The sequence below is a fragment of the Rhinatrema bivittatum genome, chromosome 9, assembly GCF_901001135.1.
Source record: "Rhinatrema bivittatum chromosome 9, aRhiBiv1.1, whole genome shotgun sequence".
Classification (NCBI taxonomy): domain Eukaryota; kingdom Metazoa; phylum Chordata; class Amphibia; order Gymnophiona; family Rhinatrematidae; genus Rhinatrema; species Rhinatrema bivittatum.
In genome coordinates this window covers 120,139,718-120,155,676 of record NC_042623.1, presented here as the reverse complement: position 1 = coordinate 120,155,676, position 15,959 = coordinate 120,139,718, and the positions used below count along the sequence as shown (strand labels likewise).

Sequence of the window (15,959 nt, the reverse complement as noted above, 5' to 3'; positions counted from 1 at the left end):
AACAACTGATTGTTTACTCATTCTGTAGGGAGATACCCGATGTTTTATCACTGGAAGCAACAAAATTATGAATATGGATCTCAGAGGGACGCAGACTATAAATGATGGATGATGACATGAATGTGCCAGCCAAGACTGTCTCAGCAGAAAGATGAGAACTTTGATCAGCCTAAACAATGCTAACCAGCTTATCAAGATCAGCTTGTTAACTATAAACTACTGTCTAAATAAAAGTAAGGAGTCCTTGGCAACCAGGGCAGAAAAAAACCCAACTTAATACCTAAGAGTATCTGTCCAAGGATAGATCATCAGGGAGGGACGTGAACACCATGGATGAAGGGGGAGCATCTGAAAGGAAGAAAATGATGACATGGCAAGAGAGTGCTGTTCAAGATGTGGCAGGATCCTCCTCCCAATAGAGAAGGGGGAGGGCAGTGACCTGAAATGCAGATACGACACCATCTGCCTGTTGAATGACTATGCATGAACTTTATGCATATTCATCAGCTGACTAGAATAAGAAAGGACAAACAAGAAAGAGGGGAAGAAAGAGATCAGGATGCCCCTTCCTGTGTCTAGAAAGGAGAGGACCAGGAGTGTCTGGGAGTTTGGAGAGAGAGGAAAGCTCTGCCAGTACCTGGAAGCCTGCCATAAAGTCAGGGATGACCCAGATCATAGAGACACCTCTCCTAGCCCTGCCAGTACTGAACCAAAGAAGCAAGCCTTTCTCTTGACATGGTTCCTGAGATCTCCAGCCAGGGTCTGCTCTAGAAGTAAACAGAGGGGAATCTCCTAAAGTCAGGTAGGACTAGTCAGTTTCTGTATTAATAAATATGCAGGCTAAGGTTTATGGCATGTTTAAAGCCACTAATGATGCAGATCTTTCTTTAGTATAAACTGGTGCCAAAGCAAGGATGTTAGAGATATATACTGTTTATTTTCTTCTTAATGTTATTCCTTCAAAGTCTGACAAATACAGTTCTAATTCTGTGGATAAAACACGTGGTCTTTCCTGAACTATTCAGATTGTGTGTATGTGCATAGGAGGTAATAGGGAGAACTGTTTGTAGCACTGCTGGCCTAATAGATGAGAGGGAGGGAAACTCGAAGTGCATACTAGGAGACAGGTTCCCGAACCCCTCATATCGTATAATATACCATTCCACTGATTATTATTTGTAGAACTCTATCATATCTCCCCCTCAGTCATCTCGTCTCCAAGCTGAAGAATCCTAACCTCTTTAGCCTTTCTTCATAGGGGAATTGTTCCATCCCCTATATCAGCGGATTGGTGCTAGGACTGAAGACATTAAGCAGGGCTGAAAACAGCTGACTGAACTGGAGTCTCTAAGGCAGGGCTAGGAAAATCTGACTGGACTGGAGTTTTCTAAAGCAGGAGGCCGTCAAGCCATACATATCTCAGAGGCAGTGGTAGATAATACAATAATTAAAATCTTGAATAATATCCGCAATCTTGGTGTTATACTAGATACCAAATTAGACATGCAAGGTCACATAAAAACCATCGTAAAATCTTCCTTCTATAGACTTCATTTACTAAAATACATCAAACCTTTATTAGACACATCTGCATTCTGAACAGTTCTTCAGTCATTGGTATTGACAAGCATTGACTACTGCAATTCCCTTTACGAAGGACTCCCTCAATCCACAATTAGGCCACTTCAATTAGTCCAGAATGCAGCAGCACGATTATTATTTAATACAAAACTACATGAACACATCTCTCCAATTCTTTTTAGTCTACATTGGTTACCTATCAAATGGCGTGCACAATATAAAATTCTATCAATCTTACACAATCTCATTTATAATAACAATAACAGTTGATTGTCTGCTAACTTATATTTATATATCCCCTCCTGAAATTTAAGATCAAAAAAATCAATTGCTGTTACAAGTCCCCTCTCCTAAAACTACAAGGCTTGTAGCAACACATGAATTTGCATTTCCCATCCCAGGACTTATCCTATGGAACTCCATACTTCAAACCCTTAGATCCATAGGCAATTCCAAAGAATTCAAGAAAATCTTAAAGCACTTTTTATTTAAGCAAGCTTTTTCTGATTTGTAATAACCAGTCCCACTTTTCTAGCCAATTTAATTTCTTTTAAAGGTGTTTTCTATATTTTGTCAGTTTTTATAAGGTTTATTTTTGTCTTAGGATTTTAAGTTTACATTTAATTATGAATGTAGTATTGTAACCTGCCCCAATATAAATACCTTTAAATAAATAAATAAATAAATCCAGACTCTGGGTTTTCCATTGATAAGAAAGCAGGTCTTTTTAAAAGAAATAGAAGCAGGAACATACCTGGCTTGATTCAAACCTGAAAAAGTTGTGCCTGGCTGACTTGTATTCATATTGCCTCTCCCAGGGGGGTTCAGCTGGCCTCACCTTGATATCAGGGCACTATGTACAATTCTGGTCGCCACATCTAAAAAAAGATATAGTTGCGATGGAGAAGGTACAGAAGGGCAAGCAAAATAATAAAGGGGATGGAACAGCTCCCCTATGAGGAAAGGCTGAAGAGGTTAGGGCTGTTCAGCTTGGAGAAGAGACGGCTGAGGGGAGATTTGATAGAGGTGTTTAAGATCATGTGAGGTCTTGAACGAGTAGATGTGAATAGGTTATTTACACTTTCGAATAATAGAAGGACTAGGGAGCATTCCATGAAGTTAGCAAGTAACACATTTAAGATTAATTGGAGAAAATTCTTTTTCACTCAACGCACACTAAAGCTCTGGAATTTGTTGTCAGAGGATGTGGTTAGTGCAGTAAGTGTGGCTGTGTTCAAAAAAGGTTTGGATAAGTTCTTGGAGGAGAAGTCCATTAACGGCTATTAATCAATTTTACTTAGGGAATAGCCACTGCTATTAATTGCATCAGTAGCATGGGATCTTCTTGGCATTTGGGTATTTGCCAGGTTCTTGTGGCCTGGTTTGGCCACTGTTGGAAACAGGATGCTGGGCTTGATGGACCCTTGGTCTGACCCAGCATGGCAATTTCTTATGTCCTTATTATGGAACAAAGAATGCCCAAAGACAGTGAGGGCAAGAAAGGGCCTGAGGGGCAAGGCAGAGAGAGGCCTAGAAGCAGGGAGAGACCTGGGAGTGTCAGGACTAGGCCAGGGGTCAGGAAACAGAGAGGCTTAGGGCAGGCTACCAGGCAAGGAAGGGTCAGAAGGCCCACAGGCCACAGAGCAAGGCTTGGAACAGGCCGGATGGCCACAAGGCAAGCTGGGAACAAAAGGCCCAGAGGCCAAGAGATAGGGAAAATCAAGCTGGAATCAGAAGGCCCGTAGGCCACGAGACAAAACTAGGAATAGCTTGAGAAAGCCACAAGGCAGAGAGGGCTAGAGCAGGGAGCCAAGAAAGACTCAATGCCAAAGCGTTGAGGCATAGGAGAGACAGTTAAGTTGGGCTGTAGTCTGGGTGTGGTACAGGTAGTCGAGAAGGGGTTGGTCAGCCAGGGGAATGAACTCATGGAGGTCCCCTGCTGGCAAGGAAGCAGAAGCACAGGCTGAGGACAAGAACAAGAGAGTGCTGGAAAACAGTTCAGAGCCGGGCTCAGTTGGGTCCTCTGTGGACAGGAGGTTGCGTAGTGGCGGAATCCCAAAAAAGACTTCAGAGATTTCAGTCTACATTACGTCTTACTTCCTCAAAGGGCTTAAGATGTGAATGCAGTCAAGCCACAAGCACAGGTATAGTCTTTAGAGATAAATAGTAATGATTCCCCATTACTAAAGAGCACACATTAAGTGACCCTTGCAACTACTGCAGAACTTCAGAGAGAAGTGTCATATAGATGTTCAGGTAGGAGCTTCATTAACCTGAAGCTGTCCGCTGCAAGTTATAATACCATCTATAATTGAGAAAGACCCTGTCAACAAAAGCCTTCAAAGCTTGGCTATCACCTGAAGCAGGATCAGATCTGTAATTTCCCTCAGCTGCTTCCCATCCAGACTTCAGTTATACTACACAGACTTTGCAGGATAGATGTAGCTACTGAAACCCAGTAGAAACTCTTTGTCTGATGTTTTCTAATATACAGGACACACACACACTTTCCAAAAAGAATGTTAGTTCTCTATGGATAAAATATCAGATATAAGGAATAAAAGCAAAGGCCAAAATATAAGAAATCTAGGCTTCAGATGATGAGTTGCTCATCCACATATGCCTTGCTTTCCTTACAGTCAAGATACAGCATATGGGCATGCGTTATATTATCAGGGACAGGCAGAGTAAGTCCAGGTGTTAGCCCCCCCCCCCGTGAAAATTATAGGGATAAACAGTGGACTGGCTCTTACTGTCCCTGAGATCTTGGAGCCTGCAGCTAACCTTTTTATGGACCTATTGTACACACACTTTTGTGAAAAATATACATGTATACCACAACTGTTCTATAATAGAATGCATGTATCTTCAGCAATATGTGTGAATATAACTTATACATGAACTTTTGCTATTTTAAAAAATGTAAAGTTTAAATTATATGTGCATAAAACATGCCCCTTTATATGTGCAAATACTAGTCTTTTACATGCTTGCTCCCAGTGCCAGTCTTCTTAATTGCACTATGTCTGGAAGGAGGGGAGCCCTGCTTAGGAATCCTAACTTCCAGCACATGGAGGTGGACCTTCTAGTGAAGGAGGTTATGAAGGTCCAGAATGTCCTATGTAGGAAAAGGTCCAGGAGAGTGGACTCAAACAGGAAAGAATGTAGCTCAGAGAAGATCTGTCACTGACTCAATGTGGTCTTCCACAACTTCAGTGTGCAAGACATGAGCCAGAAGTGGCAAGACCCTGAATGCTAATTGAAGCTGAAGGAGGTCACAAAAATGGCAGAAAGGCTTGCAAACTAGATCACCTTCTTTGCAGCAGAACGGATAGACCTCAGCACCATATTGGCGACGGCTATATGAGGTGTGAGAGAACTGAACACCTCACGTTCCGAAGGCCATCAAGGTGAGCAGTTTGTAAAGGAAAGGCATATAAAGTGTTTATATGTAATGACAATAACAATGTTTAATACCATACATATATATTTGTAGCCCCTGTCCCATTCAGTTCCAGCACACAGGTGCACAGGGGGAGAGCCACAGACTACTCAAGGCCCCCATGACCTCCCAGGTTTCCAGCCCTGTGGGGAGAAGCCGAGTCTTTTCAAGGCTTTCAGAGTTCAGTACTCACAGGGGATCTTCCAACTCACTAGTCAAGCTCTCCAAAGAGACACTCTCTACACCAGTACTATTGCTGAAACTAAAATTATTTACAGTATAGACTGATGGCAGGGAAACAAAAGTCAAAACAAGGCCTCACCTGGAGTACTGTGTTCAGTTCTGTAGACCGTATTTCAAAAGGGACAGACACAGGATGGAGGCGGCCAGAGAAGGGCAACAAAAATGGTGGGGGGGGGGGGGGGGGGGGTCTCCATCAATTGACTTATGAGGAGAGACTGAAGATCTTAAATATGTACACCCTGGAAGAGAGGAGGTTCAGGGGGGAATATGATACAGATCTTCAGATACCTGAAAGGTTTTAATGATGCACAATCGACAAACCTTTTCCGCTGGAAATAAATCAGTAGAACTAGGGGGCATGTAATGAAACTCCAGGGAGGATGACTCAGAACCAAAGTCAGGAAATATTTATTCATGGAGAGGGTGGTAGATGCCTGGACTGCCCCTTAAAGAGGAGGTGATGAAGACTAAATCAGTGAAAGATTTCAAAGGGGCATGGGGTAAACACTGTGGATCCCTAAAGGTTAGAGGATGGAAATGAAGAAATGAGTGCATTGTGGTAACTTAACTTGCTGGTGTGGCGGTTACTACCCTTAACCAATAAGCCTGATACTTCTGATGCAACTCCAACATTGTTCTCTACTTCAACGGCAGGGAGAAAAGATGAAAAGGGGAATTAGATAGAAGATGGAAGTGAAGAAAAGAGTGCATGGGGGTAACTTGCTGGTGTGGCAGGCAGTTACTTCCCTTAACCAATAAGCCTTCATACTGTTGATGCAACTCCATCATTGCTCTCTGCTTCAATGGCAAGAGGTTACGGGGAACTGGACTCAAACAGCAACCAACAAGGCCCCTGGCTTGATGGTCTGGGAAGCTAAGTATGGGGATGAATTGTATGGTGCGGCAGATACTACCATAAGCTTGCTGGGCAGACTGGAGGGACCATTTGGTCCTTTTCTGCCATCATATCTGTTTATGCTAACAACATTTCTGAATTTTGTTCCTTCATTATCTCTATACAAAAAGTCACAAAAAATGAACATAATCTTTTCACCTCTTGACACCAAAAAGGTAAGCTCTTCAGGATGAGTACCACTTCCACCCTGGGCCCCGCCAATAGCTATTTAGTAACTGTAATATTTCAAGATCTTTTTCTCTTTATCTCTTTGCGTCTTGGGCTGATTGGAGCTGAATCACACTCTGATCCTGGTGAACTTTCACAGTACACTTGTCCCCAGCTCGTAAGACCCTCTTTCTCTTGACACACTTCTAGAAAATCCTATCCTTGAACCCTTCTTATCAGTTATCCTCTGAGCTTTCACAGTGGAGATACCAGCTTTATGATGCCACTCAGTGAAAACATAGCTTCAGCTTCAAGCAAGACTCTAGATCTTTAATTTCTCTCTTTGCTTCTCCCCCACACCCATGAGTGCAAAGGTTCTTATATTCTCCTAACATCCCTCCCAGTGGGGAGTGGTGCTGCTCCTTAGCATGCTAACACTTTGATCTCATCGCAGACAGGCAAGGTCTAGTAAGACCCCTGTTGTACCGAGAGAACTCAGATCAACTGAAGCCACATACAGCATGTTTGTAAGGGGCAGAAAAAGCATACCCCCTTACATAACTATATTTATGTTTTAGGCAATATGAAATGATGCACAAGCCTGATAGGGCCAGCAGTCAAAACCACACTAATTTGGCAGTCCTTTCTCTATCAATGGTTGCTGGTGCATTACAAGAGCTTCATGATAGCTTTCTCACTCACACAAATGCTTGATACAAAGTTTGTGGAGTAGGACTCAAGGAGTTCTCTTGGTCAAAAGAAAGATCCATCGAGTATGACAAGAAAAGGCCACATATAGTGTATATTGAAAGCATGTACACTTTTCCTTTTTGCAGGATAACAGACAGGCAACACTCTGATGCTCCAAGATCCAGTGGCCTCAGATTTGCAAAGCATCATTCATGGGTGCTGCCCACAAGCCCTGAAGATGACAGGGAGGAGGAGGAGAAGCCAACAGATGAGTACACATTTGCAGAGCATTGCCACACTGTCATGGAGGAGGAGGAAGAAGATACCTAACTGATTGATACCCCAGCCATGCACTCTGGATATCCAGTGGCATGCGATAGAAGAGGGGGAAGGCAAGCAAGCCGAGGAAGACATTTTCTCTGATAGAGAAGAAGAGGTGCTCTCGACTCCAGCTGAAAGATGCATGCTGGAAATTAATGCTAGAGATAACAGGCCTAAGGCAGGACATCCAGGGCTTGAAAGATGTGGTTCAGGACGAGATTCAGGTCATGCATCAGGAGCTATGGGACATGCATGAGGAAATGCAAACCCAGACTGCTGTGTGAAGGAAAATGCTGCAGCAGTTGCCACCCTGCCAACTGCTGCCACTATGGAATGCTCCCTGGTATCCAATAAGTTCATGATGGATACAGCTCCCACAAGCATTTGCTGTACCACCATACTGGATTAAGTCTCTTCATGCGGCAATTCTAACTGTCCTGTGTGCTGCTACCCTCTTGCTTCACCACCTGCCCATGATGGTTCCTCCTCCTTGCATGCCAACACCACCCATACCGATGCAACTCCAGTAACATCGCCACTACCAGATATTAGCTTCCCCTTTCTGAGGGAACAGGTGGGATACTCACCCTCTGCTGTAATGGGGATGGCCTCACTTGCTGCGGTAGCTGAAGAGGAAAGGCCCACCAGTGCTGCCAGTCCATCTTCTCAGCAGTCTTATATTCCATTGGTGGAGCAATGCAGTTCTCCATACCCCTTCTGCAGCTATGCCTCCCTGCCACTGCCCCCAATTTACATTTCCTCTGAGGGCACTGTCAGCAGTGAGCAGATACTGCTGTGGAGGAGCACATGACTTAAGGAGGGGACTGGAGGGACCTTCCCAACCCCCTAGCCTGACCTTCCTTCCCCTATCCTGCCCTCCCCCTATCCCTATCCTAAACCCCCTCAAAATCATTAACCTACCTTTTGCTCCTGCTTCTGAGCAGGAGCAAGTTGCAGACGCCGGCACCCTGCCGGCACGCAATCCCCCAGCACATTGGCAAATGGCTGCTGTGCCGAGCGCCTCTAGCCCTGCCCCATATCTTTCAAAAACCCTGGGACTTACACACATCCTGGGGGTTTACGTTCGTGGCTGGGCCTTTGAAAATTGGCCCGGCATGCATAAGGCCACCTATGCGTGTAAAACTCCAAGTTTTACAAGCGTAGGTGATTTAAAATCTGGCCCTTTATGTGCACACGTACGATATACGTCACTTGAACATGAATGACGTAGTTGGTTGACATGACAGAGCAATGCCACGTAAGATAGGCTACGAAAAAGAACTATAAAAAGACACCCCACTCAATTTCTTTATTCAAGCCTTGTGGGATGACTGTTTAGAGTTGAAATATCCTCTCTGCTCTTGTTGGATAAGTTTCTTAATTTGATCTCCTCCTCTCCAATGCGCCAGCACCTTTTCCAAGCTGGTCCATTTAATATCATCGAAATCATGGTTAAAATGCAGAATATGAGCAACCAATGGGACTTTTATTTTACCAATATTTAAGCAACGTCTATGCTCAATAAGTCTAGTCTTGATCTTCTGTTTAGTCACTCCAACATATTTTAAATTGGATGGACAAATGATCATGTATACAATGATTTACATGAAACATTGGATGGCAGTTAGACCCATTTGCCCGTGGGTAACAAGACGTTATCTGGTAACAATTTCAACATACACAGGTCACACTTGCAGCTGCAGTCTTCCTCGGGAAACGCAATATCAGGTGTATAGTCACTGGAGCTATTAGTGTAGCTGCGTTTAAAAAGGTTTGGACAAGTTCCTGGAGGTAAAGTCCATAAACCATTATTAAGGTGGCGTTGCAGAAATCCATTGCTTATCCCTGGGATAAGCAGCTTGGAATCTAACCCTTGGGATCCTGCCAGGTACTTGTGACCTGGATTTGCCACTGTTGGAAACAGAATATTGGGCTTGATGGACCTTTGGTGTGACTCAGTATGGCAAATCTTATGTACTTATATAAAAATGTTAATAATGTATTACACAAATTTAAGTGGGGGTCAGTCTAGAAAGGCACACAAATGATATTAATGTGATTTCCTGTGATATAAAACATGGCTTAGAAATTTGTGTAACAAAGAAACTGAATATTTTGATTGTCCAAAGTCAACAAATAACTTGTGAATATAAATCTTATTTACAAATTTGAATGAAACGAGTCCAGAACATATCAACAGCCTTTACAATGTCTATTGCCTACTCTGTCCAACTATAGATAGTAAATATTTCAGTACTATCAAATGTGCCATAATTTAAAGGTGAGCTACATACATATTACTTTAAATAATTGACATGGATAATATAATTAATATTTATTGAAAAAATAGATTTGAGTTGCATATATGATTGGGTCATGAATAAGCTGAGGCTCTGTGTAAAAGTAACCGAGAAGTATATGGCATGACATGGTAGCTATGATGGCATCTACCTTCCTAAGGAAAATGTAACTGAAAGCAAACATCCTAACAGATTCAATTCAGTTTTCTTTCATTATAATGTATACTGCACAATAGCAGCATATTAAAAATATTTACAAAACATAGGATATTTAAAAATCAACTTTGAATGAAATGTAGTAAATTAAAGGGGGTGGGGCATACCTGGCATTTTCACATTGCAGCCCCCATCAGATTCCCAGAATCTGCAAATCCTGCTTAAGACCTACCACCACCAAAATTTGCAAAATGTCTACTTCATGGAACATCTTTTTCTCTGGTGGTTCCAAAAGGAACACTGCACCATGGATGACCTTACTAAAGCTACACATCAGGCCATTATATTGTTCTTGGGACTGGAAGACTCCAAGATTGTGATGGTAGGACACAGGAAGAAGTAAACTAAAAAAATAAAAGATTGTGGCTTACTTTTTATTCAGAGAGACTCTTTGGTTGCATTCATATCATGTATTGTTCGGTTAAAACAAGAAGCATGCCATAAATGTATTAAATGGTGCTCAACATAGGACATACCCTTCATAAGAGACAGTCAGACCAGCTACTGCAGAATTCGTACAGACCATTGAATAAGCCAGGAAGAAGATCAGATATTCTACTAAAGAGGTGACTAATCCAATATTTGCAGCTTGTAGAGTAGTTACCTTGAATTTTTTCATATATAAGCCTCCCAAAAAATACCCAATGCAAATTACAGGCAAATTGTAAACACCTATAAAGATATAACAAAGATGAAAATTCACATTCAGTTAGATTATATAAAAACACGTCATATAAAATTGATTGCATTATGAATAGCAATGTAGTGTAGCAGTTCAATGAATATACAATCATTTTTATTCCCTACTTTATCATATATGTTATAAATACAGTACAAGATGGCCACACAATCAAATGCTGATGAGTGAGCCAAGGACCAACTGCTATTCGGTTTTCCCCAACAAATTATATGGCTCTCATGGCAAAGCATAAGAGTCAATGCAAGCCTCAAGCTTACCCTTTAAATTCAGCCTGAGGCCCACTGAATGGACAAGTTGCTATCCAGGATCAGCTTTTGGAGACTAGCACCACAGGGAGTAACCTACAGAAGGAGGCATCCTCCAATTTGGAGATTTCACTTAGCTCTGAAACACAAACCCCTCCCCTGCCATAAACCCCTTCCCTTTGGTTTAGGAGTCTCTGATGCAAATTCAGGAAGGATCTGAGGCTGGGCAGAGGAAGACACCAGCCATGATATTGACAATACTGTGGTTATCAGAGGACCAGGGACACATGCAGACCATCCTGGCCAAGGAAATCAGCTCCATGCAAGACAAATAACTTGCCAACTGTAAATCCTGTTCTGGTAAATTTGGGCCTCTCTTCTCTGGTTGGAGTACTGCTGCCAGTAGCAGATTTTTCCCCCTCAGGACTGGGTGATCAGCCATTTGGGATTCCAGTGACTAATAGGAAAGACATCACCTTGGAGGATATCTGAGACGTAGTTACCAGGACTAAGAGCATGTTAGTTGACTCTGTTTCCCAGTTATGTGTTTTCTCTCAAGTTACAGCAGCCAAGACAGAAGAACATGATAAGAGGCTGGGAGAAATGAAAGATCAATTTGGCAATAGGCTCAGAAATATCTTCTCTGCAAGGGATTGGTCTGGCTCATAGCAAGGACAGCTTAGTCTTGCATTCTAAATTGGAGGCCTTGGAAAATGCAGCTAAGATTAAGAATTTGCATCTTCTCAATGTTCCCCAAACTAGGCCGTTATCCCCTCAGGAATTCTTTTATATCCCATGAGGAGTACATAGTAAGAATGTGGAAGAAGGGGCATCGGATAACCATTTTCAGTTTGGATAGCCTGGGTGTATCAGCATATTTGGAATCCTCCCAGGATTACAGAATAACCACAGCAACCTTGCTTGTCTCCTTGATGGATAGAAACTTGGTTTTGTGGCTGTATTTTAAGTATAAAAATGTTTACTTCTGTGGTCAAAAGGTAATGATGCTCCTTGATGCAACAAGGGCCACACAGAATAGAAGGTGCTGGCAGCGGAAGCTACCTTTTTTTTTTTTTTGGTATGTTCCCGTGCAAATGCATTGTCAATTTTCAAAGGAGCCTCAGGATGGACTCCCTCACACTTTAGGTGTCCTAGCCTGAAGGGGGGATGAAGGTAGGTAGGGATTCATGATTTTCCCTTCAGGTGATGTTCTATGCAGGAATATTAGTAAAAAAAAAAACACTGCAATAAAAAATTCCTGCGGTGAAAGTTTTAACAGTTTTATTGTACTAGGAAAAAGAAAATAATAAAAACTTTTTTTTAAAAAGAACAGACTGGCAATAAACAATATAATAGTTGCTTGAAATCTTTCAACCAGCATTTTTCATTTTAATCAATACTTCAAGAAAAGTTTTTTTTTTATATACTCTTACATATGCTTAGATAACAATTAGGAATTACAACCATTTCAAACTTTTTTCTTTTATGCAAAATACCTTGAAAAACTATTAATAATTACATTATTTTTCTCTTAGAACATTATACCATGTCCAACTAAGAATCAGATAAGTATTGTCTTTGAGGAAAGTATTGTCTATGAGGAAAGATTAAAGAGGTTAGGGCTGTTCAGCTTGGAGAAGAGGCGACTGAGGGGGGATATGATAGAGGTGTTTAAAATCATGAGAGGTCTAGAATGGGTAAATGTAAATCAGTTATTTACTCTTTCGGATAATAGAAGGACTAGGGGGCACTTCATAAAGTTAGCATGTGACACATTTAAAACTAATCGGAAAAAGTTCTTTTACACTCAACACACAATTAAACTCTGGAATTTGTTGCCAGGGGATGTGGTTAGTGCAATTAGTGTTGCTTGGTTTAAAAAAGGTTTGGATAAGTTCTTGGAGGAGAAGTCCATTGTCTGCTATTAATCAAGTTGACTTAGAAAATAGCCACTGTTATTACTAGCAACAGTAGCATAGGATATACTTAGTTTTTGGGTACTTGTCAGGTACTTGTAGCCTGGATTGGCCATTGTTGGAAACAGGATGCTGACCCAGTATGGCAATATCTTATGTTCTTATGGATACCATGCGAGTACTTCCAAACTGTATTTTAAGAAAATGATTCTGTGTACTGTTTTTCTCTTTATAGGCTCTCCATATATAGAGACCCTTGAAGTAGGTATCCTTATTCTCTTTAGTTTTTCTTTTCTTTGTTCCTAGTCTGGCCAGATCTAGTGCATGTTTCCTGAGTGTAATTGTGCATACTTATCTCTGGTTCTTCATTCGGGTAGAAGCTTAGGAGCAATGGATTCTGAAGCAGCAGGCATCTCTGAGAGGCAGGTCCACTGGCAGCAGGTGTCAGGCCTTCCTTCCAGAATTACCTACTCCCTGACTGTACAAAATAAATAGTAAACCTGTCCAATTAACTGTCTTGTCCTCTTCCCTTGCTATAGGGAACCATGAGTAACTTTCAGTCAAAAGCTTCCTGTCCTCTTTCAGTTTTCTCAGGCATTTACTGGTTCTGATATTATAATAATCTCTCTAGCTGTTCCTCCTTTAGTGGAGGCTAGATTCTCCAAGTTCTTTTTTTCTTGGAGTCTGGCCACACCTGTCTTCTTTTTCGTTTTTTTTCTCAGCAGCTCTTTGCCCCCAGAAAGTAGATCCTTGCTCTGATGACGTCACAAAAATAGTGCCTGTAAAAGTTCTCATAGATTTTATTCCTGCACTCGCCAGCCTTCCCCATTCCATGGCACAGGTGCCCGCAACTTCTAGTTAACCTGTACCATTTTTCAGAGTAACTGGGCTGTCCCAAAAATCCCTAGAGAACTAGTCACTTTACTCCCCTGGTGCCCTTTATGCTGGACATTTCACTCCCATAAGCTACGAGGCTACTCCTTGAGCTATTGTGATTACAAGGTAAACCCTTCACTTCTGGTCAGAGTGCTGAAGGGGGATAGAACAATGAACAGTAGGTAAACCATGGATTGGATTCCTGCCTTCACTGATTCATAAAATGTGCCCAAACACCCTTGTACAGGTTATGGGAGCATGAACTGGCCACCCATCACCAACTTGCCCCTAATCATTTAATTTAAATTATTTACTGGAGGTGGCATTGCTGCTTACCTCTGGGTTTTCCTTCCAATCCAAAGCTTTCCCAAGGCCATGCTGCTTACCCTGTCCTGGTGCATGCTGGGGAAGGCTAGGGGAAAGGCTGGGGGTGATGGTTCACACAGCCAAGACGTGCATATTGTAGGGATGTGAATCGTTTTTTTACGATTTAAAATATCGTCCGATATATTTTAAATCGTCAAAAATCGTTAGAGCCGCGATACAATAACAATTCCCCCGATTTATCGTCAAAAAATCGTAAATCGGGGGAAGGGGGAGGGGAAGGGGGAGGGCGGGAAAACTGGCACACTAAAACAACCCTAAAACCCACCCCGACCCTTTAAAATAAATCCCCCACCCTCCCGAACCCCCCCAAAATGCCTTAAATTACCTGGGGTCCAGAGGAAGGGTCCCGGTGTGATCTTTTACTCTTGGACCTCCGATGCTTGTAGAAATGGCGCCGGCGCTACCTTTGGTTTTTCCGTACGGAAAAACAATTCGCGGCAGGAGATCGCTCCTGGACCCCCAGGGACTTTTGGCCAGCTTGGGGGGGCCTCCTGACCCCCACAAGACTTGCCAAAAGTCCAGCGGGGGTCCGGAACGACCTCCTGCAGTCGAATCATGTTGTCTACGGCCGGCACCATTTTGCGCAAAATGGCGGCGCAAAATGGTCAGGAGGCCCCCCCCAAGCTGGCCAAAAGTCCCTGGGGGTCCAGCGGGGGTCCGGGAGCGATCTCCTGCCGTGAATCGTTTTTCCGTATGGAAAAACGATTCGCATGCAGGAAGTCGTTCCCGTACCCCCGCTGGACTTTTGGCAAGTCTTGTGGAGGTCAGGAGGCCCCCCCAAGCTGGCCAAAAGTTCCTGGGGGTCCAGCGGGGGTCCGGGAGCGATCTCCTACGCTCCTGACCTCGGGGGCCAAAAAACAAAATGGCGCCGGCGCTACCTTTGACCTGTCATATGACAAGGCAAAGGTAGCGCCGGCGCCATTTCTACAAGCACCGGAGGTCCGAGAGTAAAAGATCACACCGGGACCCTTCCTCTGGACCCCAGGTAATTTAAGGCATTTTGGGGGGGTTTGGGAGGGTGGGGGATTTATTTTAAAGGGTCGGGGTGGGTTTTAGGGTTGTTTTAGTGTGCCGGTTTTCCCGCCCTCCCCCCCACTGGACCCCAGGTAATTTAAGGCATTTGGGGGGGGGGGGTTCGGGAGGGTGGGGATTTATTTTAAAGGGTCAGGGTGGGTTTTAGGGATGTTTTAGTGTGCCGGTTTTCGATTTACACGATTTTCACGATATTTAAAAAACCCAAACGGCGATGATCCGATTCCCTCCCCCTCCCAGCCGAAATCGATTGTTAAGACGATCGATCACACGATTCACATCTCTAGCATATTGAGCCCCCCCCATGTCCTTATTCTTATTTTCTTTATTTATTTTTTTTTTCCTTTATTTGCTGTAACCTGGCCCTTTTAAAGGGTTGCAAGGTAATGATGTCACCACCACAACAGCACTGGGCCCGGCCACACTTGTTTTTACGTGGCAGGAGCTTACCAAAGGCTCGCTGCTGCTTTCCGGAGCCTCTCCTCTGCTGCTGCAGCAACATGGCGCTTGCTCCGCTGGCCCTCCCCTGAGACATCGACAGCCACGAGAGGCAGAGGAAATGCCCCCCCCATGTGACAGTTGGCTCTCACCCTCTGTGTCACAGGAGGCAGATGCAGCCATCTCATGGCAAGAGAACACTGCTGCTTTTACTTTTTCCAGTCACAGACCCTTTGTAAACCAGGCCCTTGGCAAAACAACTTTCTTTTCTTTAAAAATAACTTCAGACTCTCTTACCCCGCTCCTGACTGACAGGCTACACAAAGAGGTAGATCTTCAAAACATACGCGCGCGCGTACTTTTGTCCTTCTTACATTGTACCCCTGTTATATTAGTATGAAGAGGGCACAACCATATTGACGCAGCCCCAAAGGATACAGCATTTCTGAAGGGTACAGATATTTATATATTTTGTTATTTCTTATCAAAATGTTGCTACTTAATTTTAT

The 15,959-nt window shown here is 43.1% G+C and overlaps 1 protein-coding gene across 3 annotated transcripts in view; it reads right to left on the bottom strand.

Moving 5' to 3' along the window:
* The window catches only part of SLCO1A2 (solute carrier organic anion transporter family member 1A2), a 147,125-nt gene that overhangs the window by 29,637 nt on the left and 101,529 nt on the right, over window positions 1-15,959 (bottom strand). For all 3 annotated transcript variants that reach the window (XM_029616551.1, XM_029616550.1, XM_029616549.1), the window contains exon 10: window positions 10,333-10,528. In XM_029616551.1, the coding sequence (XP_029472411.1) occupies window positions 10,333-10,528 (196 nt within the window). The remainder of the gene's footprint in view (window positions 1-10,332; window positions 10,529-15,959) is intronic.